Source organism: Dendrobates tinctorius, unplaced genomic scaffold (genome assembly GCF_039654945.1).
Source record: "Dendrobates tinctorius isolate UK_male_01 unplaced genomic scaffold, ASM3965494v1 ptg000028l, whole genome shotgun sequence".
Taxonomy (NCBI): Eukaryota; Metazoa; Chordata; class Amphibia; order Anura; family Dendrobatidae; genus Dendrobates; species Dendrobates tinctorius.
This window is the reverse complement of record NW_027361696.1, coordinates 3,581,492-3,607,516: the sequence shown is the minus strand read 5'-3', so window position 1 is coordinate 3,607,516 and position 26,025 is coordinate 3,581,492. Positions and strand designations below refer to the sequence as shown.

The 26,025-nt window shown below is 45.5% G+C and overlaps 1 protein-coding gene across 14 annotated transcripts in view; it reads left to right on the top strand.

Moving 5' to 3' along the window:
- ARHGAP32 (Rho GTPase activating protein 32) overlaps positions 1-25,522 on the top strand; it is a 236,089-nt gene extending 210,567 nt beyond the window's left edge. For 8 of the 14 annotated variants that reach the window (XM_073570013.1, XM_073570012.1, XM_073570006.1 and 5 more), the window contains 12 exons: positions 2,782-2,931; positions 4,612-4,714; positions 4,795-4,939; positions 5,235-5,317; positions 7,783-7,911; positions 8,401-8,546; positions 9,031-9,232; positions 9,588-9,742; positions 9,822-9,896; positions 10,251-11,243; positions 21,226-21,641; positions 22,455-25,522. In XM_073570013.1, the coding sequence (XP_073426114.1) occupies positions 2,782-2,931; positions 4,612-4,714; positions 4,795-4,939; positions 5,235-5,317; positions 7,783-7,911; positions 8,401-8,546; positions 9,031-9,232; positions 9,588-9,742; positions 9,822-9,896; positions 10,251-11,243; positions 21,226-21,641; positions 22,455-24,698 (4,841 nt within the window). In that variant the 3' untranslated portion in view covers positions 24,699-25,522. Of the gene's footprint in view, positions 1-1,842; positions 2,108-2,781; positions 2,932-4,611; positions 4,715-4,794; positions 4,940-5,234; positions 5,318-7,782; positions 7,912-8,400; positions 8,547-9,030; positions 9,233-9,587; positions 9,743-9,821; positions 9,897-10,250; positions 11,244-21,225; positions 21,642-22,454 lie in introns of those variants that run through there. The other 6 variants (XM_073570010.1, XM_073570008.1, XM_073570015.1 and 3 more) reach the window with 3 other exon arrangements.
- The last annotated feature ends 503 nt before the right edge of the window (positions 25,523-26,025 follow it).

Here is a 26,025-nt window from a genome sequence, read left to right as displayed (position 1 = left end):
CACGGGGCAGCAGGGGACGGTCATGGAGGCATTGCTGAGCACACGGGGCAGCAGGGGACGGTCATGGAGGCATTGCTGAGCACACGGGGCAGCAGGGGACGGTCATGGAGGCATTGCTGAGCACACGGGGCAGAAGGGGACAGTCATGGCAGCATTGCTGAGCACATGGGGCAGCAGGGGATGGTCATGGAGGCATTGCTGAGCACATGGGGCAGAAGGGGACAGTCATGGCGGCATTGCTGAGCACACGGGGCAGAAGGGGATAGTCATGGTGGCATTGCTGAGCACATGAGACAGCAGGGGGACGGTTATGACTGCTTTGCTGAGCACACCGGGTAACGGTACATTCATGGAGGCATTGCTGAGCACACGTGGCAACAGGGTACGTTCATGGCGGCATTGCTGAGCGCATATGGCATAAAGGTATGGTCATGGAGGCATTGCTGAGCACAGGGGGCAGTAAAGTACGGTCATGGAGGCATTGCTGAGCACACTTGGCAGCAGGGTACGTTCATGGAGGCAGTGCTGAGCGCATGTGGCATAAAGGTACGGTCATGGAGGCATTGCTGAGCACACGAGACAGCAGGTGACGGTTATGACGGCTTTGCTGAGCACACTAGGTAGCAGGGTACATTCATGGAGGCATTGCTGAGCACAGGGGGCAGTAAGGTACGGTCATGGAGGCATTGCTGAGCACACTTGGCAGCAGGGTACGTTCATGGCGGCATTGCTGAGCGCATGTGGCATAAAGGTACGGTCATGGAGGCATTGCTGAGCACACGAGACAGCAGGTGACGGTTATGACGGCTCTGCTGAGCACACTAGGTAGCAGGGTACGTTCATGGAGGCATTGCTGAGCACAGGGGGCAGCAAGGTACGGTCATGGAGGCATTGCTGAGCACACTTGGCAGCAGGGTACGTTCATGGCGGCATTGCTGAGCGCATGTGGCATAAAGGTATGGTCATGGAGGCATTGCTGAGCACACGAGACAGCAGGTGACTGTTATGACGGCTTTGCTGAGCACACTGGGTAGCAGGGTACGTTCATGGAGGCATTGCTGAGCACAGAGGGCAGTAAGGTACGGTCATGGAGGCATTGCTGAGCACACTTGGCAGCAGGGTACGTTTATGGAGGCATTGCTGAGCACACGAGACAGCAGGTGACTGTTATGACGGCTTTGCTGAGCACACTGGGTAGCAGGGTACGTTCATGGAGGCATTGCTGAGCACAGAGGGCAGTAAGGTACGGTCATGGAGGCATTGCTGAGCACACTTGGCAGCAGGGTACGTTTATGGAGGCATTGCTGAGCACACGAGACAGCAGGTGACGGTTATGACGGCTTTGCTGAGCACACTGGGTAGCAGGGTACGTTCATGGAGGCATTGCTGAGCACAGAGGGCAGTAAGGTACGGTCATGGAGGCATTGCTGAGCACACTTGGCAGCAGGGTACGTTTATGGAGGCATTGCTGAGCACACAGGGCAGAAGGGGACGGTTATGTCAGCTTTGCGGAGTACACCGGGTAGCAGGGGACAGTCATGGAGGCATTGCCAAGCACACAGGGCAGAAGGGGACAGTCATGGCAGCATTGCTGAGCGCATAAAGCAGCATTCCTGTCCTGATCCTGAAAAATATGAAAAAATTTTCAAAATACCTGAATTTACAAGAAGGATAAATATGTAAAACGTGGAGAATGTACATCCGCTCTGGCGACATATCACCGCCATAGGGAAGCTCTGGCTTCTAGTCAGGAAAGATGAGCACCATCAGCTGTTACAGATCTTTATTACACTTTGTAAGGTGAGGATAATATCTCTTATTGTGCAATGGAAACCATCAGCAAGTTGCTGTGTATAGATGTGTTATGTGACAGCATACCATTTTATGAACATGATCGTGTCTGTTAATTAGGCTGTGGGTCCACATCACCAGTGCAGGAATACTACCAAAATGTGTAAATGGCCCTTACCGTGGAAACCTTCAAAAGGAACCTGAAGATCCACCCCTTCCGATAATCCTACAACCTGCAGTAACCACCGATCCACCAAACCGCTGCACGACCAGCTCTACACTCACCTCCTGTATCCTCACCCATCCCTTGTAGATTGTGAGTTCTCCCGGGAAGGGTCCTCTCTCCTTCTGTACATGACTTGTATCGTCTAAGATTACTGTACTTGTCTTTATTATGTACACCCCTCCTCACATGTAAAGCGGCATGGAATAAATGGCGCTACAGTAATCAATAATGTGATGATTTGGCAGTCACTAGCCTGCTTACTGACATTTTCCAGGTAGTAGTACAACATATTTCTGTGATCAGGGTATTGCATATTGAGCTATGAGTTGCAGCTCGGGCAGGTTCTGGGTACAGTCATCCATCCCTTGCCGGGCTCCGTGTGACGCTGCTCTGACCTCTCTGATAATGAGCTTGTTGCACTCTTCATTATAGTAATTGGTAATGACATGCTTGGGGTCGCCTCCTGCTCTCTGTGCTTTGTACCCAGACTCCGATTTGGGTAATGAATGGATTTGGAAAGCTCTGAATGGCGGTTGTCTTCCTCCATGTGCAGTGCTGTGTGCAGCCATCAGAGATATCCCTGATTCAGCCCAGTAATGAGATGTGCCGGGTCCTCGGCTCTGAAATCATTGACTCTTTATAAACTGATCCATAATGAGGGGGTGTTGTCCATTCATCCGCACAATGTCTGTCTGTGTCTGTAACATTCGAGAACAATTGTGTTTGTTTTTTTAACCAATGTGGATTTCATACTTTGCGCGTAGTGTCCCGGAAACACGGCAAGCTCATCACATTCCTCAGGACCTTCATGAAGTCCAGACCCAGCAAGCAGAAGCTGAAGCAGCGAGGGATCCTGAGGGAACGAGTGTTCGGCTGCGACCTTGGAGAGCATCTGCTGAACTCTGGCCAGGATGGTAAGACCCCCTGGGGTGATGGAGTCCCAGTATTTCAGCATTGCTTCCATCTGTCTTCCTAAATGTGGGGGTGGGCTTCTCCTCTCCCAGACTGACTTTACTCTCATGCAAATGGTGAACAGGTTGTGCAGGAATGCTGTGAGCTCGGCTGGTGGGAAAGCGCTCGCTCGTATTACTTTCCCTCTCCAGGAAAACGGCATAAGAGCATGAAGCCATCAGAGACCAGCAGAGATAGTGATCTGATTTTCTCCATAATTTAAAGCAAACCTGGTACCTGATTTGTTCTGGTCTCATTTTCGGCTATGGTCCCTGGCCGGATCTTCTAACTATATTTTCTCTGAAACATCAGAGCATTTCAGAGAAAAATATACCTGGCTGCAATCGTGCTGCCGCCTGCAGTTTGGGCACCATGAATCAGGTAACATCTGTAATTTGTATGTAACCCCTTCTTATGTACAGCACCATGGAATCAATGGTGCTATATAAATAAATAATATGTTCCCTTTATAAATTTCATCCAAATTAATAATCTTTCTGTAATGGGACATTCTGCTGCTTCAGTAAAAGCCGTGTCATTTCCTCACCATCTCCAAGACTTGTGCCTGGTGTCAGAGGCTGGAAGCATTGGCCCTGCAGCCGAGGACGGATAGAAACTAAAATGCTTCCATTCACTGACCAGCAGAGATCTTCAGCAATTGATAAAATGGCAATCGAGTAACGAGTTAGGGAGGGACGGTGGAGTGCGGATAATCAGGTAATGGCATTCTGCTCACTCCGAGGTGCCGGCCGCTGATTCACTACGTGGATTTAGAAGGAAGAGAAATAGTCACGATTATTAGTAATAATGGAGTCTTGATGATGCCGTCATTTGTCCCTCCGGTTGTATTTCTCCAGTGGAGGCTCCATTGTCTGATCCCTCACCATACTTTGTGACCGTGATTGCCTAGCACGGCAGCACCCCCCACTATCAGGACACCGGATGGGGGCAGCAGTGAGAGACTGCATGCAGCTGTCATTCGGCTGGAAGTATGGAGTAAGAGCTGTAATAATCTGAGCACCGAGAGCCGCACGTGTCTGAGCTAATTACAGGGCAGAGCTGCCTGGGATGGGGTGTGACCCCTGGGAACAATCACTGGATACAATCAGTAGGAACATATAGAAAACCTGAAACCAGGTGTGAGTTACACCTGGAAGAAAAACGTCTCCTCCTGTCGCCAACATAGTCAGCTCTTCCTGGTGTGACAGTAAGGAGGGATCGTCAGCTCCTGTTTACCGCGCTGCACTGTAGCATGTGGCTGAGTGTCACGGTTTATCCTGTTTTCTACAGGTTTGTCCACTCCTATGTGAGAGGAATGGCAGATAGTTTGTTACAATGTATCAGGAGACTTAGACCTTCAGGCTTTCTGCCACTTGATCTGATAATGATGACCTGGGACTTGTGGTCAGAACAGTAAGGAAACCTTGCTCCCCAGCTGTCCTTATGACCCAGGGTGAAGAATGAATGGGGGATTTTACAGAATTGCCGGTTTAGTCTTTTGAGGCGTAGAGATAACAATCATCTTAATGTGTAATTCTGAGTTCTCCTTCACGGCTGCGGACGGCGTAAAGATCTGCAGATCGTTCTGCTGGGGAGTCATGTAAAGGTTGTCTTTGTCTTCTAAAATCTTCTCCTCTGTGAAGTCCCCCAGGTCCTCCGGAGCTGCACAGAGTTTATAGAGAAACATGGGATAGTGGATGGGATCTATCGCCTGTCGGGGATCGCCTCCAATATTCAGAAGTTACGGTCAGTCCTAGTCACGGTGTAACGTGGAGCTTGGTGGAAGCTGCCGATGATAAAGTCACGCCTCTGCCTTTCCTTTCTAGACATGAGTTTGACTCTGAGCAGATCCCAGACCTGACTAAAGATGTGTATATCCAGGACATTCACTGCGTGGGATCCCTCTGTAAACTCTACTTCCGCGAGTTGCCCAATCCTCTCCTCACTTACCAGCTGTATGAGAAATTCTCTGTAAGTATTTGCACCCCGCACTTGATCTGCTCCATCCATAACAAAGGTTTCCAGATGGTGATTGAAAGTTGACGACCGGTATGGCCGCAGGAACGGATGTCACATATCTGAGCAAGTAAAAGACCCTAATGAATCGGGAAGCACAGGCCGTCAATTGTGGACCTGATAGTGAAGGGTTCAGTAATTATTACTAATTGCTAAATCTAAAATTGTGCACTGCTTAGAAGGGTCCAGGTTAGGTATTTGTTAATATCCCATCCTGTGATCCTCTTCTTATCTATTTGCTTGGTCCCAGGACGCTGTCTCCGCCGCCACAGATGAAGAACGCCTGGTCAAGATCCATGATGTCATCCAGCAGCTTCCTCCTCCGCATTACAGGTCAGTCCCGCAGTAATTATCGCTGATGGTGACCTCACAGTATAGTCACATGAATCAGAATATTGCATTTTTCATCTGAATGAGGTTTGCCAAAATAAACCAATGTACAAATGTGGAACAGAAAGTAAGCCACAGAAATGTCCTAAAAAAAAAATCTGCCTTGTGCACATACCCTTTCCCTGTTCTATGGTAAGACCTGGGGGGGTCTCTATGGGTGACCGCACTGTCCTCATGCTCTGGTTAATATACAGTGTAGTATCATAGTCTTGGGAACTGAGAGACATGGCTCTAGAATAGAAAGCTTAATATGTAAAGGCAGAAAAGATGAGGCTGTATACAACCTCATCCCCTTCCCATGTCTCAGCTGGCCCCTCAGCATGGAGGAATGTGGGGGAGGGCGGTCGTGATGGGACTTGTCCTCAATTTTTGTCTGTCTGGAGATGTTGTGACTACTCTGCTTCACAAATGCAGCAAATTCCTCTGAGCAGTCGGGTGAATTCATCCCTTAGTATTGGCTAAAACCCCTCAAGTGGACTGTGTAACCCCTCAAGCAGGAAAGTTTGGAGATACCATCTCCCATCCTACTGGATCCTGCACTGAGGGGGGAAGGGGCTTCTTTACTATAGATTCTACCATATCCTGAAATGACATAGCCGCAGTTCCCGGAATGAAAGAGACATTACTTATTACTCTCAGGAAAAGGACAACCTGAAAAGTGAAGGGCACCCTCTGCATTAAGGGCTGCACACTTTACCGTAAATGTAGCAATTCTTGTATTCTAATGATAAAATGTGAAATCCACGTCTGTTATGAGCAAACCTAGTTTGGGGCTAGAATTTGCACACTTTTCTGTCTTTTACAATCCTAAATCTGTTGGTCCTTGATTCTGCATGATTCCAAAAAGAGGAAAAAGGTAGAGAAGGTTGCGAACCATTGTGCAAGTATGACATCATGTATGACTTTCTATTTAACCAACAGTAGAAAACATTGTTACTAGTGATGAGCGAGTATACTCATTGCTCGGGTGGTCTCCGAGTATTTTGGCGTGCTCGGAGATTTAGTTTGTGTCGCCTCAGCTGCATGATTTGCGACTTGTAGACAGCCTGAATACATGTGAGGAATGCCTGTTTGTTAGGGAATTACATGTATTCAGCCTGTCTACAAGTCGCAAATCATGCAGATAAGACGACGAAATCTAAATCTCCGAGCACACCAAAATACTCGGAGATCGCCCGAGCATGCTCGAGGAGACCTGAGCAACCATGCTACTCACCCATCACTAATATTGTTACTTATTTCTATTTGTTTTCTCTCTGCTTGCTGTCAGTGAATGCAGGCAATGCCATTGTAGACGCGCTGGCTACTAGTGACCAATTCTTTCATCTTAATCCAGATGCTTGGTGACTTGTGGAGCTTTTTGTCAGTCTCCGTCAATGGAAATAGTCTAACCTATACATCTGCACTTTTCAAAGCTGCTTCTTTTTACTACAAATGTCCTTTGTTACTGGTATTAATGTTTTTTTTAAGCTCTAGTTCCAGACTTTGATGAATCCACGTAGAATAAGCCTGCATTTACATTGGTCAATAACACATCAGATCCTAACGGTAATGATCTGCCGCTCATGTTAGTCGTGTACTGCGAATGGGTTGAATGAACAATGAGCCCAAAGACGTTTGTTTATAGTAGAATCATAGAATCGTAGAGTTGGAAGGGACCTCCTGGGCCATCTTGTCCAACCCCCTGCTCAAAGCAGGATTCGCTAAATCATCCCAGTCAGATGTCTGTCCAGCCTCTGTTTGAAGACTTCCATTGAAGGAGAACTCACCACTTCTCGTGGCAGCCTGTTCCACTCATTGATCACTCTAACTGTCAAAAAGTTTTTTCTAATATCTAATCTGTGTCTCCTCCCATTCAGTTTCATCCCATTGCTTCTAGTCTTTCCTTGTGCAAATGAGAATAAAGTTGATCCTTCTACAATGTGACAGCCCTTTAGATATTTGTAGACAGCTATTAAGTCTCCTCTCAGTCTTCTCTTCTGCAAACTAAACATTCCCAAATCCTGCAACCTTTCCTCATAAGACAGGGTTTGCAGACCGGTCACCATTCTGGTAAAATTAATTTACCCAAGTAGAAAAAAAATCTTGTTCACTGATCGCTCATTCCTGCATTAGGCCGATAAATGGGAGGAGCGGCAATTCAAGTCCTAAATTTTGCTCCGGTGTCACAAGTCTTTAGCAGCTGGAGCATTGGAGCGAGTGCAGATTGTGAACACTGAATTCGCTAACATATGCTTTGTACGGTGTAAGCGGGATTGGTTGTACATTAGTATCATTGCCCGACATTGCTTTCACGTCGTTCATCGTCTAAACGATTATCTGCTCATGTAGACGAATCTTGGGCCTGACTCACGTACTGCTCATTGGATACTTTCAGCTAACATCCCGGTCACTTGTCTTACTTGCAGGACTCTGGAGTTTCTCATGCGACACCTTTCCCGTCTGGCAACCTACTGCTGTATCACCAATATGCATACCAAGAACCTGGCCATCGTCTGGGCGCCAAACCTGCTCCGGTATGGGACCGTTATTTCCCGGTATGGTACATGGAGGATGGTTATGTGTCATAACTTTACCTTCTGTTTTCTTCTTGCTATCCTTTCATATCTGACGTCTCCTGACTTGTGCTAACGGTCTCCGTGGCTAGTGACACCGTGGGCTGGGTCTGCAGCAGAAGCACATGTCACATTACTGTGGCTGCTGAACCATAACAATTAACATCTGTGTCGTTCCTCTAAATTGTGAGGGAAGTGGTTATGGGCAGGGATGACAATGATTACTGCCGAGAACCGACCTCACTGCGGCTCGAGCCAAACAACACAATAATTAGATCTCGGCTTCCTGCGGTGTTGGGAGCGTTTCTTTGGTTTTCTTGAGCATTAATAGTCTTTAGTAATGAATTCTATAAGGTTTGGCCTCTGATACAATGCCACACAGATCCTTTTATATAACTCTTCCCCCACAGGATAGTCTGTGGATCTCACTTGCGGTTTAGATTCTCCGTTTATGTATATTTTATCTTTTAGATCGAAGCAGATTGAGTCAGCGTGTTTCAGTGGGACGGCCGCCTTCATGGAGGTGCGGATCCAGTCTGTGGTTGTGGAGTTCATCCTGAACCATGTGGAAGTGCTGTTCAGCCCCAAGCTGAGCTCTGTGATCCGTGAAGGAGCAGGTGATTGTTGCCCAGCCCTGTGATCATACATGTCATATGTTGTACACGTGTCCCCGTGGGTACCTGTTCTACAGAAACACTTAACAAATTCAGTATGACATACTCTGCTGCTTTTTAGCTCCGTTTTACAGTGGTACAGCTATGATCAGTGGCTCCAGTTTAGATGCATTGTCTACTGGAGCTTGAGGTAGTCCAGCCCCAATCCTCTAATCAAAGATTCAGGCTGCTCTTCTTTCCCACGCTTTACATTGCAGCTCGGCTTGCTTATATTGCTACTGGTGTTCGTGTTTACCTTAAATTGTAACTTCCTTACCTAACAGAAAAAAGCTGTGAAGGAAAAAAAATTTTGGCTCCTTCAAGAAATAGGCACCCAACATCCGAGGTTCATGCTGAGCATTTCTACACCGTGTGGACTCCCTGCTGATCCTCCACAGGACATTCATCGCCTGGATAATCTGAACTCTGCTGTTCCTCTCTTTATTAGGCCACACTTCTCTGTCGCGGCCAAAGTCTCTCCTTGTGTCTTCACCTTCCACAAAGCTGCTCAGCCTTGAAGAAGCCCAGGCCCGGACACAGGCTCAAATAAACTCTCCAGTTGTGGCAGACAGTAAATACATAGAAGTGGGAGAAGGGCCGGCTGCTCTGCAGGGGAAGTTCCACACAGTCATTGATTTTCCATCAGAGAGGTGAGAACACGGTGGGCTTGGGGGTCCATGTGTAGTGCTCCACCTAGTGGTAGTAAGGAGCTAGCAGCCAACGCTCTGCCAAAAGTATTCTGCAACTTGTGGCCTGTTCTAAAACTCGACACCCAGCATCCTCAGACAGTTGGCTCTTTCACAGCAGGACATAAGTTGCTGACTATTAATTCATGGAACAGGATTGTCCGGACAGGCTTTGGTTATCCTTCTTCCATGCATACATAATTATTGCTTTACCCATAGCAGTGTCAGAAATAAAAGCTTCCATTGAGCTCAGTGGTTGTACTGAAATGTGAACTTATCGTTTGTAAAACATCAATCGTGTATTTACCTTATCTGTAAGAAAAAGGCCGCCCCCCAAGATGAAGAAGTCTCCGGTGGGCAGCTGGCGCTCTTTCTTCAACCTCGGGAAGTCATCATCGTCGTCTTCAATGTCTAAACGGAAACTAACCCGAAACCCCAGTGAACCCTCCGAGATGAAGGCCATGGCATTAGCGGGTGAGGAGTGGGCCTCTTGATGTTTCACGTGATTGAATCGCTGATCAGTTTTATGGATTGCGGATTTTCATTTCTGCAGGTGGAAGAGGAGACACTGGGACCATGCGATCGGCTAAAAGCGAGGAGTCGCTGAGCTCGCTGCACGCTGCAGATGGTATGTAACCCCTGACTTGTCCATACTCCCAGCATAGAAGTCTTGTAACCTCTCGGGGGGGATTCTGCACTAAAGTTACCACTTACTGTCTATATAGTGGACATCAGTGTGGGTCAGGGGAGGACATGAGACTTATTTAAAGTCTGTAGTTTTGAAGAAACACGGATAGCCCACCCCTGGCTTATAACCAAGGGGTTACATTGGGTGGGTTTTTAGCTTCCGCAACCAACAAGGTTTTATTCACCTAAAATCAAGTGAGTCATGGATTGTTAATCGTGCTCTGGTAACTAGTGCTCGAGTAAATGACGAGTTGCCATTGTTTGGTCTAACCATGGTTGCCTCTTTATCTTGCAGTGGAGTCCAAGCTTTTCCGACCTCGGCGCCCACGCTCTAGTAGTGATGCTCTCTCTGCTTCATATAACGGGGATTTACTGGAAAGCTGTAATCGCTGCAATTCCTATGATAATCTGCCTCATGATCCAGACAGCGATGGGGATGAAGGATTGATCCATGTGCCCGCTATGTTATCTATACGATCTCACGAAGACGAGGATCTCAGTCCACCTGATATTGGGGTGGCCAGTTTAGATTTTGACCCAATGTCGTTTCAATGCAGCCCACTAAAACTAGACAGTGAAGGTGTGGATAGTCACAGTATTTTCCTCCTGGACTCCTCACTGGTCAGCAGCAAAGAGAAGGCACAATGTGGACCTCAACCCTCTACCAGCGGCCATAGTTCTGAGCCTATGTCGCCATACCAGGAGCGGATCACTAGTCCCTTCCTAACACCGGACCGTAGCCCCACTGCTGACAAGAGTCCAAAATCCTCGTCCTTTGCAGAAAAGGTGGTACAAGCCTTCTCGCCAAAAGTGGTCCGAAAAGCAATCAGATCTCCGCCATTAACTATTTCAGAACCAGTCACTGTCTCGCTACCTAGCCGCGTATCAGAAATGATTGAAAGTATGCAGGGAAGTGGTGGAGCGGCCACATCTCTTGTATGGTGTAGGGATAGCCTTTCTAGAGACCTGGTGACCATTCCAACTGTTTCCTGTAGATCCTTGGACTTGGGCCCTGGAGACTTTTTTATATCTACAGCTGCAGAATCAGCCAAGACTGTGGACTCTGTCATAACGTCTCAGTGGAACGGCCCTGGATATGAGACAGAAGACACTGCAGGAAATGTTTCCCCAGGAATCCCCCATGCGGCCTGCAGCACCGAGCTCTCATTCACCGACAGCTGCATCCAGGAGTTCGGCACCAGGCACCGAGCTGGATCTTCTCCGAAGGAGAACACTGAATTAGCAGCAGCAGAGAACATGTGTGTCCCGGCTCTGCCTACACCCCCAGGTATGTAGTAATCCACACACCAAACCTGCCGAGCCACTTTATGCATAATTAGTATATTATGTAACTGTGTTATTAGGACGCTGATATAGACGACGATCATTGTTTACCTTGTGTGACAGCGGAAACTGACAAATTACACTGCTGCTTCCAATCCACATGTAAACTGATGTGGGAGCAGCCAGGAATTAGGGGCAAATTAGGTTCACGTAAATGAAAGGAAAAACCTCGCACAGTCCCAAGGAGCGAGTTTACAGAGGAGAGGCTCACTAGGGCCCCCCCTGTGACTCCAGAGGTTTAGTATAAGGAGATCTTTAGTTATCTATTATATTTAGCCCCAACATTCTGTGTTCTAAAGTTGTATTCCAATAAATATATTTTATTACATTGTAACTATGCAATACACTATGCAGTAAGTGGGGGAAAAACAGTTTTCAACAAAAACATACTGAATAACATTTGTGCAGTCTATGAATTTGCTCTGAGAAATAGTATCGCCTCCATCAGATCCTTCATAGGTGATCTCAAATCTTGTCTAATTGTTAAGGCTACAGAACAACCTCTCTACGCTAACTTGGGTTGGTGATAAAGCGGTAACCACATGGCACTATCTCTATCAATCTCAGGGTATAAAGGAATTACCTGGTGCACAGTCAGTTTTCATGAACGGTTGAACTCTTCTACTTCTTTGAGATCAAGTGAAAAATGTTTCTGAATCTGTTTACTATGGGAGTGGAATCCATTTCCCTGTGGCAACGCTTTGCCTCTTCCATGTCCTCCAAATACTTCTCAATATAAAACTGATATGATATGGCTGAATATATGGTATCAGTAGCACTGGAAGACCCCTGTCCTGCTCTCAGCAGTCCTGTAGTTCATTCACACTGCTACTTCAACAATATACGATAACTCGGGTCCACATAAACAGCAGCCAGAAGAATGTTATTTTCTAATAGCAGTGTCTCTTTGTCTCATTGGAGCAACAATGCCATCTGTGAATAAACCTTCTCTGTGGGACAAGCGAAACATCAAGTTTTTCCACACCTTTATGAAAATGTCAGGAGTTACCATAGTTTTCAGATAAGATGCACTTTTTTTCCCCCGTCCTATAATGCGGATATACCTTACAGGTACCATTGCTGCAGACTGGGATGAGGGGTTTTCTGGCGGTACTGCGGGTGCCCGGGGGTTTCCGGTGCTGTGGGGGCTCTGCCAACATTTGTGAAAGGCCAGAGCCCCCGCAGTTCCATGGTTTCCTATGTGGTGGACTCCGGAAAAATGACTGCCGGGGGCGGCGCCTGCACAAATGGAGATCTCGGCACAAAGATCTTGGTGCTGAGATCTCCATCTGCGCATGCACCGCCCCCGGCAGCCATTTTCCCGGAGTCCACTGCATAGGAAACCATGGAACTGCGTGGACTCTGGACTTTTTCAAAATGTCGGCAGAGCCCCCGCAGCAGCCCCGAAGACACCCGCAGCGGCGCACATTGGAACACCCCCTCATCGCATCACCCCATTCCTGCCTCCAGCAGCGTCCCTGGGACCCCGCTTCACCGCAGCCACCACCCCCTGTAAGCAATAAGATGCATGGATTGTAAGAAGCGCCACCATTTTATAAAAAAAAAAATTCTTATTTTTCTCCTCAAAATTTGGGGTGCATCTTATAATCCGAAAAATACGGTGAATCCTCAGCTTCTCATTTTTTAGTCACTACAAATGGGTGATGAAGCAATTCCTTCAATTCAACCACCTGTGTACTTTGACCTTCATTTAATGTTACCTGCGGGTCGGCCATGTCTTCAAGAAAGGGTTTCAGCTCATTCATTAAATAGATGCTGCCCCACCAAGTGACTTGATCCACAATTGCCCCCTTTCCAGCATGTCTCTTCAAGATGGAATCAATTTTAGGGGTTCTGGCAGCAATAACAAATTTCCTCACTTTGCCCATCAGAGCTGCAGCATGTCGCTCCTGCAGAAAGCTGTGAAGCTTCAATAAGCTCATCTGATTGTAAGGTATCATTCTGCTACTTTTCTGTAGTAACATCTGTTTGTTCCTTTCACCCTAAAGCCTGTTTTCACTTTCCTGACCAGCCAATTTTAACAGTTATTACCAGTGTTGTTTTATCGGGACATATGGCGTACTTCATGAGAGTGGTAACATTTCTATGATATGACTTGCGTTTATTTGTGAAAAAATCTGAAATTTTGCTGAGTTCAAAATTTTCATGCCTTAAGGCTGTGTACCCACGTTGCAGATTGTATGCGTTTTTTGCCGCGAAAACGCATGCAGAACACACCCCATGCATTCCTATGGCATTCTGCACATGCTGTGCTAATGCTGCGTTTTTTTCCGCGGTGGAATCGCATCGCGGGAAAAAAAAACGCAGCATGCTCATTCTTTTTGCAGAATCGCCGCACACATAGGAATGCATGAGATTCGCTTACTTTCTGCATGTGGCTATGCCCGCCATGTACAAAGTGAGCGGATCATGTGCGGATGGTACCCACAGTCTGGAGGAGAGGAGATTGTTCTCCAGGCCCCGGGTACTGAGACTGATACAGAAGAAATAAAAGAATGTAAAATTTCACAGGAAACAAATATTTATCAGAAGCTAGATTATAGAGAACAATTATCTATTCTAAATTTACAGTCTTTAGAATCTGAAAATGGTGTAGGTGATACAGACAAAGTTAATCAGTCTCAACACTTAAGTGTTAAAAATCCTTATTTTTATCCGATACAAAGTAGAGGGGAGTGTATGGATAGATTTCAGGAAGTTCTAGAAAGAGAACTAAAACAACTGAAAGATGAAATTTCTACTGATACTCGTGCCAAAAAAACTTCAGCAAAAAACAAAAAGCTGCATTGACAGACCTGAAAAACATGACAGATATAGTAATCAAACACAGTGATAAGGGAGGTATGGCGGTAGTCTTTGATGCTGACAATTATAAAAATCAAATGTTAAAACTTTTATCTGACAATGAGGTTTATGAGAAATTAATCTCTAATCCACCAAAAACCTATAACAAAATAGCTGAAGATATAGTCATGGAAGGTTTTAATATGGGCATATTAAACAAAAAACAAGCTGAATATTTGATTGGCAAAATCGGATTTTGAACTATCATATATGGCTTGCCCAAAATTCATAAAATTGCAGATATTCTTCCTATGAGACCAATTGTATTGGGTCTTCAAATGAGCATCTTTGGGAATGGGCTGATTCTCTTCTTCAGCCATTGGTACAGAGTAGGGATGTTTTAGCCACTTTCTCTAATAAAATATGGCGAGAAAACTTTATATGGCTGAGTTGCGATGTTATATCGCTGTACACATGCATCCTGCATAATTTGGCTATGGAAGCTCTGTAGTATTTTTTACGGAGTTATAATGAATATTCAGAAGATCTGATCAATTTTCTGTTGCAGGTTGTGTTTTTTCTTAAACATAATTTTTTTTGCATTTGATGGTACTATTTATTTACAGAAGTCTGGAGTCCCAATGGTAGCTAAATACTCCCCATCCTTGGCTAATTTGACAATAGCATTTTGGGAAAAACAATTCATTTTATCACGATCAGTGACATCGCAGCAGGGAGCCGGTCGTTTCCGCGTGTCACACTTGGCGAGATCGCTAGCGATGTCGCTGTTGCGTCACAAAATCGTTGTCGCTTCAGCGATATCGCTAGCGATCTTGCCGTGTGTAACGGGGGCTTTTGATGCGCTGCACAAAAAATTGAAAAAACGAGGCTATGCAAATTAGAAAGAGCTAAAATCAGGGCATACGCGTAGAATAGGGATAGAAAAGATTTATTGGAACCAAAAACTAATGTGAATCTTATAAAAGGAAAGACGTGAATAAAAAAATATTTGTCAGTATTGAATATAGTCTGCAATTTGACAAAATAAAGAGCATTTTTCTTAAATGCCTACCAATCCTCTATGAGGATGAAACATTGGGAAAAATATAAGATGCTGGTACTAATGTTGTTGCTAGACGAGCTCCCACTATTGGTGATATGGTATCCCCTAGTTTCTTTACATCTGCAGCATCTTTGGAAAATTGGCTAAAAACCATTGGTTTTTATAAATGCGGTTCTAATAAATGCAAAATGTGCAGATATGCACAAAAATCAAAAACATTCAATGACTCAGGTAATATTCAGAGGTATTACATCAAACAATTTATTAATTGCAAAACAGGAAATGTGGTCTATAGGATACACTGTAAAATATGCAATTTGTCCTATGTAGGCTGTACAACAAGGAAACTAAAAACTCGCATCCTGGAGCATATTAGGGATGTAGAGAATAATACTAGTAACACACGTAACATTTCTATGGTGTCCAAACATTTTCTAGTGCAGCATAATGGGGATTTGGAGGCGATGTCAGTTGCAGGAATTGAATGGGTTAAAAATTCAAAGCGTGGTGGGGATGGAAAAAGATGTCTTCTTACCAGAGAGGCTTTTTGGATATTCTGTCTGGGGTCTAGATATCCAAATGGGTTAAACAAGAGAACAGAGATCATGTATCATTATTGATGGTTATTGCTATATTTGAAATATATATATGTTAATCAATTTGTTTTTATGTGGTATTATTTTGCAAACCTAGAGAATGTGGAGTTTTGTACACAGGACCTTTCTATTAGAACATGTGATAGAAGGTGATAGCGTCATTGGTCTCTATGGAACATAGGCATTGTAGTAAAGCTCATAGGACCTTTGGCTTGCTCATGTGATCTACATTGCAGTTCTCATTGGTCACCACTAAGTATAAGGTTTGCATTATGTTAGTAATTTGCAGCTGTGATAAAGACCCATGTGGCGTCGAAACGCGTAGCTGGTAGCTCAGTGCCTCATAGCACATCCATCTACTTTTGAGGAGTAAGCCGCTGTACTATTTTATCAGCTGGAACGCCCCTCATGAAATTTGGTTATACTCACCTTCCAGCATCCCGTGCAGCCTTACCGATGCTCCCGCCAACTCCCATTCCCAGTAATGCCTTGCGGCAAGGACCTGTGATGACGTAGCGGTCTCGCGAGACCTCTACAGTGTCGAAAGACCGCTACGTCATCAATGGTCATTGTTGCAAGGCATCACAGGGAAAGGGTGCATCGCTGAGGCCTGGGGACGCTGCGCGGGACGCCGGAAGGTGAGAATATCACGATTTTTTATTATTTTTAACATTAGATCTTTTTACTACTGATGCTGCACAGGCAGCATCAATAGTAAAAAGTTGGTTACACTAGTCAAACACTATGTTTGGCAAGTGTGACCAACCTGTCAATCACATTCCAAGCGATGCTTCAAATCCCTTGGAAAGCGCTTGAATTCCGCACGCGAAAATCGCTTGAAAAACGCTTGTTTTCCACGGGAAAAACGCATGGGAATTCCATGCGTTTTTCCCGCAGCGGGAGTCGCAGAAATGCTGCTGAAATTTCCGCAGGATCTCTGCAACGTGGGTACATAGCCTAAATCAGAGTTACGTCACACAAAATAGTTAATAAATAACATTTCCCACATGTCTACTTTACGTCAGCACAATTTTTGAAACTTTTTTTTGCCGATGGAAGCATATTCCCTTTGCAATGCTCCTCGATATCACTCGCTATTGACAGCAGCATTAGAGGGGTTAAATGCTTGCAATTTCTGCTAGCACCGATAGTGGGTGTTGCTGCAGGTTGTCAGCTGTCACATAGAGTTACCAAATAAGTATGTATGAGCGGGCACCACCTCAAAATAAATCAGGATCACCTATTGCATATCAATAGTAAACATAGCACTACAAGCAAGAAAAGTATATGCTCACAAAACAGGGATCACCAAAAAATAAACAATTCTTTATTAGAAAACACTTAAAATAGTCCACAACATGGACTGAAAAAGTCAAGATCCATAATAAAGAGTATACCGTATTTTTCGGATTATAAGACGCACTTTTGTTCACCGAAATTTTGGGGGAAAGTGAGTGTGCGTCTTATAATCCAAATCTGCGTGCTGTGCTGTAGAGGAGGTGGGGGCAGCTCTGGCGTGGTGTCAGGTGGCTGGGGCGGGCTGGCTGCAGAGACAGCAGGAGGTCAAGTGCTCCCGCTCATTAGCCTCACGTAATATTCACTGCACCCGCTGTCCCATCACCTCGGTGCTGAAGCCGCACTGAGTTGGTTGACGGGAGTGGCATATATTGCATGTGCCTGCACTCTACCCCCCCCCCCCCCCCCGTCACTCTATATGCCCCCTGCTGGCAAGCACATGCCCCCCCCCGGTCACTATTTGCCCCCCGCTTGAACTCACATGGTTCCCCCGGTCACTATATGCTTCCTTGCTGGCACACCCATGATGAAATAACAAACACTTAACTCACCTTCCGATGATGACTCTGTGCTCACAGCTCCTCCGTGGCCCTTCCTGTGTCTGTGCGAACACCCGATCATGTGATCGGCATAGCACAGTGATGTCATCACTGTGTGCCCAGGTCACATGATCTGATGCCTGGGAGACAGGAAGCACAACCGAGGAGCTGGGAGCACGGAGCCATCATCGAAAGGTGAGTTAAAATAACAAACACTTATCATGTGCGTGCCAGCAGGGGGGCATATAGTGACCGGGCAGACATGTGCGCGTGCCAGCAGGGGGCATATAGTGACTGGGGGAGGGTCATATCCAGGATGGGATGGGGGGGGGGGGGGGCGCGCGCTATGTGCCAGCACAAGGTGGCAATGTGCCAATGTACCAGCAGCACAGGGGAGCAATGTATCAGCACAAGGGGGCAATGTGCCAATCTGCCAGCACAGGGGGGCAATGTGCCAGGATGTGAGTTATATAGATACCAGGATGAGGGACATATATGATTTGTAAGACGTACACTGGCATTGTAAAACAGACCCCATTAAACATAAAAAAAAATTTTCTTTTTTTTTTTTTTTTTCACCAAATTTGGGGGTGCGTCTTATAAAGCGAAAAATACGGTAATACTTGAGGTCCCGTTAGCCTAATAAATGAGTATCAAGCAATATCCCTGGAATAAAGGGCATCAATGTGTAACACTTATCAGACAAAAGAAATATGCCCTATTTAGCATATATAAATGTCAGCCCAATAGCTGCACCATGCCACAGTGAGAGCAAAGCAATCTGTACAATATCAGGACCAAAATGTGCTTAATTACCAGTGGCATGGTAAAATGAAAAACCATGGGAACATGATATAGAAAACACAAGGATATAGAAACATGACCAGGTCTTACAGTTGCCCCTATACAAAACAGTCCAGCTAAATGGGTCCATATTGTGGCTATATTAAGGGTTTTTAAATTTTATGTGTTCTCTAATAAAGAATTGTTTATTTTTTGGTGATCCTTGTTTTGTGTGCATATACTTTCCTGGCCTGTCACATAGAGCTGACGCCTCCACCCGATCATGGTGGTGCTCAGCGCATTCGCAGCGCCGCACACATACTGTGGTTGGCGGGAATGCAGCTCCCACGGCACATGTCGGGAAGGGGTTAAAAAACTGGCCTTCCATCTCAAACATACTGAATCTGAACTTTTCTTGTAGCTGCTGTTCACCTTAATTATCCTCATTTCTCAGTATAATTGTACTAATGTATGAAGCATTGTCACTTAGGGGCCTGTTACACATAGCGATATCGCTAGCAATATCGCTGTAACGTCACCGATTTTGTGACGTTATAGCGATACTGCTAGCAATATCGCTATGTCTGATACTTACCTCCGACCGGCTCCCCCGCTGGTTATCGGTGGTCGCGCGAGAACGTCCTGGACCATTTCTCGTCAGGCGCTTCCTGCTGGCGCCGACGAGCGATGCGTGGACGCGGACGGGAAGACGTCAGGATCGCCGCTTCTGACAGGTAAGTAGCGACCCCCGACCCCTGCTATGTCGCTGGTGAGATCTGCCTGTGTAGCAGCTCACTAGCGACCACTTAGCAATGCACCAGCGATCCATATCGTTGTCGGGATCGCTGGTGCATCGCGAAGTGTAACGGTACCCTAACAATAGCAAGAGCCTGCTCTTTTTTGAGTACATAATCTTGCAGAACTTTTTCCACTAAGGCCTGGAGACACTGGCTGGCGTGATGAGCTTTAGTATCTTTTACTGCCAGTGTCTTGGGAACAATTTTCTTGTTGTCTCAAACAAATTGAATGTTGATAACAAAATAGTTCAGGCATGTGCAAGCATCCATTTTAAGTAATATAACAAGTCTTTTGATAGCCTTTCTAATATTCTCTTTTTCGTTATGGGCTTCTTCAATCACTAATTTTCTAATACTTTCTCTTTCCAGAGAAACACCAATATTGCTGGCCATTTCTCCATTAAGAGCTGTAAAAGCATGTGGTGCAAATCATGATAATGATACACTGTCCTTCTCTAAAAGCTGTCTTTTAAAATTTTTTGCTGTTCATTATTACAGTAACTTTTTCACTTACAAGATATTTTGTAACTGATGGCTGAGACGCTCTTTCCTCCTTTTTATGGCGGAAGTGCTGGGCACTGGTTTCTTGGTGTTGCTGTGATCTTTAAGTCACAGCTTTGAAAACTTGGGTTGTAAGCGTTGTAAAGGTCTTTTTAGATTGGAAGCTCTAAAGCATTTTATTTAGCACTGCCTGAGTATGCACGGATTTTGAGCTCACAGCTTTTTGTAATCGTATCAATTTGGCCTATAAAAATAAGGTATATTGTAATTCCTGCAAGAATAAGGAATCCTGTGTAATTTTGGATAGAAATAAAACAATCTTTGCATAAATCGTAAATAGTAAAGATGATGACCAATAAAACATTTGTGATGTGTATTAGACAGCTTTATTCTGAACTTTCAATCTGTCATTTCTCAAGGTACAGCTCAGTAAATGTTACACATCATGATGCTTCACAGTCTATGAGGAGGGAGGGAGCAAGTTTGTGCTGAATCATACCCCAGAAAGAAACTAAAACATGAAGCATACAAAGAAAACATACACTGGACTATCGATTTATGCAGTTTATTGAAAGTTTAGATATACGTTAAGAAGTATTTGCCTTAATCCTGTTCACATAGCAGTTCTTGAGATGAGTGCAGGGCTGCAGGCATTCCTTGTCAGTGCCTTTTTGCTCTGGTCTGTAGAGGAGCTTTAATACTGAGCTGTACAAACAAGTGCAGCACACATTCATCTCAACTAAAAGTTGAGGTCCTCTTATCAGGAATAGAACATCTGAAGGACATTTCATAACTTTCCCAAATTTATTTTAAAAAAATATTCAGCACCTAACTGCTTTTAAATGCTGTACACAATTTATTATATATTTTCGGAGTCGGTCCTTTTTATTCTGACTGCATCAAAATAGACACTGACTCCGACTTGACAGCCCTGGTGATAACATAACTTACAAGCGCAGGCATCGTTACAAGCATTACACTTACCTCGCACATGCGCACAGTTTCCTCCAATCAGTGAGTGACATGCGCATACCTTGCTTCAGAGGCTCAATGATGACAGGGGGCCGACTAGTCTGGGGACACTAAAGTCCTCAGATCCCTCATTTACATATAAATGGACTTTAGAAATACTTTATGTAAAGATCTGTTTACGTGTGTAATGTAGTACAGGGATGGTTAGGCAGACACAACTGCTGATGGTTCTGGGGGCATGGGGGACTCGACAGGTTCCTTTTAATCAAAAGTGAGGTTTTCCTGACATTGCTCTGCCATCCAGCAGCGCATCATACCTTGATTTTATTGCCTCTCTATTCACTGTGACATTAGAGAAGAAGGTCTGTAATTTCAGACCAAAACATTTTATGTTGGAGTTGGATTGTTTAAAAATAAAAAGAATCCTGTCGGCATTGAGCCCTACTGGAGCGAGCGCCCGTCCACGAGAGGACTGGTCTGATGGATTGTATTAGGTTATGCGCGGTAGAAGACTAGGGTGCTACAGATTTTTACTGGTTTTGAAACATTAAACATTTTTCTTTCCGTTACACAGGATTATCGGCCGCGGAGTCTCCACTTGATCATGTCCCTGTTACCAGTGTTTCCTTCATTCCTCCTCCACCCCCTCCCAAAAATGCTGCCCGTATGCTGGCGTTGGCACTAGCAGAGTCTGCACAACAAGCTTCCAGTCAAAAGCGACCCCCCTATATGCAGTTCATGGAGCTCCCACTGCCTCCCCCACCAGAAGAGGAGCTGCTGCCCAAACTCCCACCTCAGACCGTATTCCCTGCACTAATTTCGACAGCAGCTGAATCTCCCGAGAGAAGTCCCATCTTTTCTACAGTGACCACCCCCATCACATCGTCCTTCTCCATCAGCACCATCCAGTACAGTCCAGTAAGAAGTCGCAACACTCTGCCAGAACAAAGCCCGTCTGCTGTCACCCCAGGACTCAGCCCCTCATCCCAGGTACAGACACTTATATCATTTGTTTTGGGTTGTATTAACACTCTTTAGGGGATTTGTTTGACAAATATGGCTGAAACCCCCCCCAACATAGCACACACAGTTTTTACGGCATTCATTTTTGGGAAAGAATGACTTGTCAGCATAGACTTTCCTGATCGATACAATTATGCAAGAGGCAAAAAATTTCATAAAGAAAACACAAAAATAGGGCACTGATGCACGCAGGCATCGGCCACCAAGCAATTTAAATGCCACTGGCAATGAATACTGCGGTGATGGACAGTGGCATTTCAGTGGTTAAACATGTTAAGTCTATGGATATCAACCTATAGCTTAAGTGTACCTTCAACCTTGGGGCACTTTCACATTGCATTCTGGGTCCCCGTCGAGGCATATGTCCAAAATTCTTTGCAAAACTGGGTCCAGATGCATGGGCCGATGGGGCCAATAGACTGTAATGGTAACGCCAGTTTGAACGTGAGCAAGGCAGTGAGATTTTTCAGGAGTGTACGCCTACAGGAGGAGGACACTCAGACTTAGGAGACTGAATCAGTGTCCTGCCCATGCGTCTGGACCCAGTTTTGCGGGGGATTTTTGGACATATGCCCTGATGGGTACACAGAACGCAATGTGAAAGCACCATTATACTTATGAAACCGCTCCTGTCAGTGCGGTTACCGGTAGATGATGGGTTTGGTGCAGGCTCCGCTATATACAACTACGCCTGGTACGAAGACTTGAGGCTTTTTCTGTGGATGTAAATCCCTCTCTTTTATACAAATTATTTTGTTTTCTGGATTTTTTGTGTTCTAGGTCCCCGGATCAATTCCTCCTGAGGAGATGCCTTCTGGACCTTTTGAAGTAAACACCATCCACCCTGTAGAATTGTATTCTCCACCCCCTTCCTTGGATAGACCCAGTTCAAGGCCTCATTTTCACCAGCGTTCAGAGTCTTTTCCGTCCCATCCTACACATAGCACCGGACCACCAGCCCCACCAGTCAGAACCATGGAGAGTCGTTTGGCCACCGCCCTACACTCCAACTATAATGATGCAATCACAGCGAGCAATTACCACTCTTTTCTGAGTACCATCACACTGCCATCATCTCTGGAGGATGCACTTCCCAGACAAAATTTTCCTGCTAATGTGAAGTCTGAGAGCCTGATGGAGCAAGGTGCCAGCTACAGACATCCCCTTCCTTCCCAGTCCAAAACTGAAGAGAGTATTGAAATTGGGGAGGGATACCAACACTCATACCAATCCTCCTCTAAGCCAGAGAACATAGAGCTCTCCTACAGAAATCCATATCATCCTCAAATGGAACCAGAGAATCTTAATGAGGCATTTGATGCTTTTGTGCACCCTAAGCCATCTTTAGTCGCCAAGTCTTACAAGGTGGACAGTGCTCCACTTCATATGCCAACACAACCATATGTGTCCCGCTGTGAAACACCCTCCTCAAATTCTACACTTTATGGTACCTACATCAATCAAGCCAAGCACCCTGGACTACAGCATTCTCGCACAAGGAGTCGACCTGATTATATGTCATCCTTGAGTCCAAGTCTACGTACCTACTTGGAGGAAGCACCACCATATCCTACAATAAGACGGGTCCAATCCTTGCATGTGCCTATGCAACCTCCACCACCTCCAGTGCGTACAGTTCCTATTTCTAGAACAGAGGTCCCGCCTGATGATGAACCCGCATACTGCCCACGCCCTGTCTATCAGTACAAAGCATGCCCACCCTTCAGTTCTTCTTCCTCAGATTATCACGTCACTCAGCTGCAGCCTTACTTTGAGAATGGAAGGGTACATTATCGATATAGTCCCTTCTCGGGCTGCACCACATATTACTCTGCAGATGGCACCTTCTATGATATGGACCCTTACAGCACATTGCGTTTGCGGCAGTACCACCTCTATCCTAGTCGTGACTTTGCATCTTATACTACAAGACTGCAGCCCAAGTCCACATATCGGTCACAGGCGTTGGCACCGTACCCAAGAGGAAGTCTGCGGGAGCACAATTTCATTAGCAGAGATGTTCCACCTGCGTTACCCCCTGAACATCCTAGACCTATTCACATCTCCTGGGATATGGAGGATATGGACAGGTATAGATTACAGTCTTTGAGACGTGAGAACAGAACACGTCAAAGACCTAAGGGACCTGTTATGTCTCAGTACGATAACGTTACCCCATCCTTAGGGGAGGATATAGCTGGACTGGATGTCATACATCTGAGGAGCAGGTGTGACCCAGGGAAAACGCCAGGACTTCTCAGTGTCGCTGAATCTAAAGATGTCCGCTATGCTGGAAGGGCAGAAGGTGATGATGAACGTCTACCACATCCTCTCCCATCTTATGGAAATGGGTCCCAGGATAAACCATCCCTTCCCCAGAAGCAAAGTGTGGGGACTAGGAATCGTATACAGCACGACTTTACCTCTGAGCATCGGCCTCCAGCGCAGCAGGATGCTGGACATAGACCATCCTCTGATGGACGCAATGGCCCCCCATTCCCACCTGCTGAATACAGCTCTAAGACGTTGCCACTGCCTTCTGAAACCCAATATAAGTCCTCAAACAGTAAATACAATGTGAATCCCCAGGAACCAGTAAGGCTGAATCACAAGGAAACGAGACTGTCAGAGGACAAAGAGCGGTCACTTGCCAGACCGCCCGACAGCTCACACAGAGACTGTTACAGAGAGGACATGGCTCAGTATGTTACTGCTCCACCCAAACCAGAGAGGAGCCACAGCCTCAGGGGCCACAACCCAGAACTTTTGGAGAGAGACCCTGCCATCTTCTACCCCTACCAAACACTCCATGGAAAGCTGCACAGCTCTATAAGTGCACTGTCTCAGTACGATAATGTGGCAGATTACCATTCCGTACCCCACCATCGCTCAACAAGCCAATCTAACCCTAATGCCTTCCCCCTTGCACATGGCCGGACCTATGCGACTGCTCTGGGTCAGGGAGCTTTTCTAGCTGCAGAGTTGTCCCTGCAGAGGCCGGAAGCAAAAGTCCATGCGGAGTGAGGTGCTGCCAGGGAATACCGGGAGGGTTCACAGTGGGAAGAGAACTTCATTCTTATTAGGCAGACCCCTGCTGGACAGCGGACTGTTTTATTTTTGCAAATGACAAAATGAAAAAAAAAAAAATTGAAAACCAAATCCTAGTAGAGACACGATATTGTCAGTACACACACACAACTAGCAATACACACTGACACAACACTCCTGCTCTCCATCGTTAGACAACCGTTTTGTTGTTAACAGTGATGTCATAATCCTGTACCGTTCGTCCCCATTGGTGTCCTTCCTAAATGTGAGGAACGCAGAGGAATAAAGATCTGCTATTTAATCCATATTGGGTTTGTTGTGTATATAAAACATGACATTTATAACGATGTTCCTTAACGCTGTGGTAAACCCCATTTATCGCCTCTTGACGTGGCTTCCTTCCTCTTAGATTTTATTTTTCACCTACGTAAAGGTTTAGTTATGAATGGAGGTCTCGGGAAGGTTATGGTTACCTGCTCTCATGCATGTGTACCCCAACATGTATTGTACAGACGCTCTGCCCCAAGAAGGAATAAAGTAGCATGACCCTATGACCACTGACTATGGCTTCCCCTGTGATCAGGAGCCGACATCAGTAAACTGACACCGAGGAGCCCCCTTCCCTTATCTTCCACATAAAGGTAATAGCCATAACTAACAAGTCATATAAACGTTCTGTGGATTATTATTACTGTGTCTAAACTCCATTTATTAGTGAACATTTTTTTTCTCGTAGGAATCAGGATTGCATAAAGTCTATATTTTTGTTGTATTCTTGGAATAAAGTTCTCCTCATTGTAGAGTTTTGCAATTATTACATCCGCAATTCACCAGAATCACCTGCTATATTGTGGGCCTCAATGCTCAAAGTGATGGGAAATGACTGTCCCTACCAGGAGGAGCAGTGTCCTCTCTCGGGGGGAGCAGAGTCCTCTCCGGTGGTAGGTACACAATGTGGATTTGTGTCTGGAAGCTCTGCAGTATATTGCCATTCATCTCTCAAAATATCTGAGGACATTGATCTGCAATGCAGCCTTTACCATATGCAGCATGTCAATTACTTGTATGGAATTTACAATTTATCCACTGCACTTAAATCTTCGAAAAAATCCACATGTGACATGTACGCTATGAAAAAATCAAATGAAAATGGTCTATTTATAGAAGTGGAAAAGAATATTTTAATTTTACTGAAATGAAGTTTAGATCTTGCACTACACCTCCCCATAACAGTCTGAAGAGCTTTTGGGGGTACAGGTCATGATACAGATTCTCTTGTGTCATGCTCCCCAGATCTTGCACC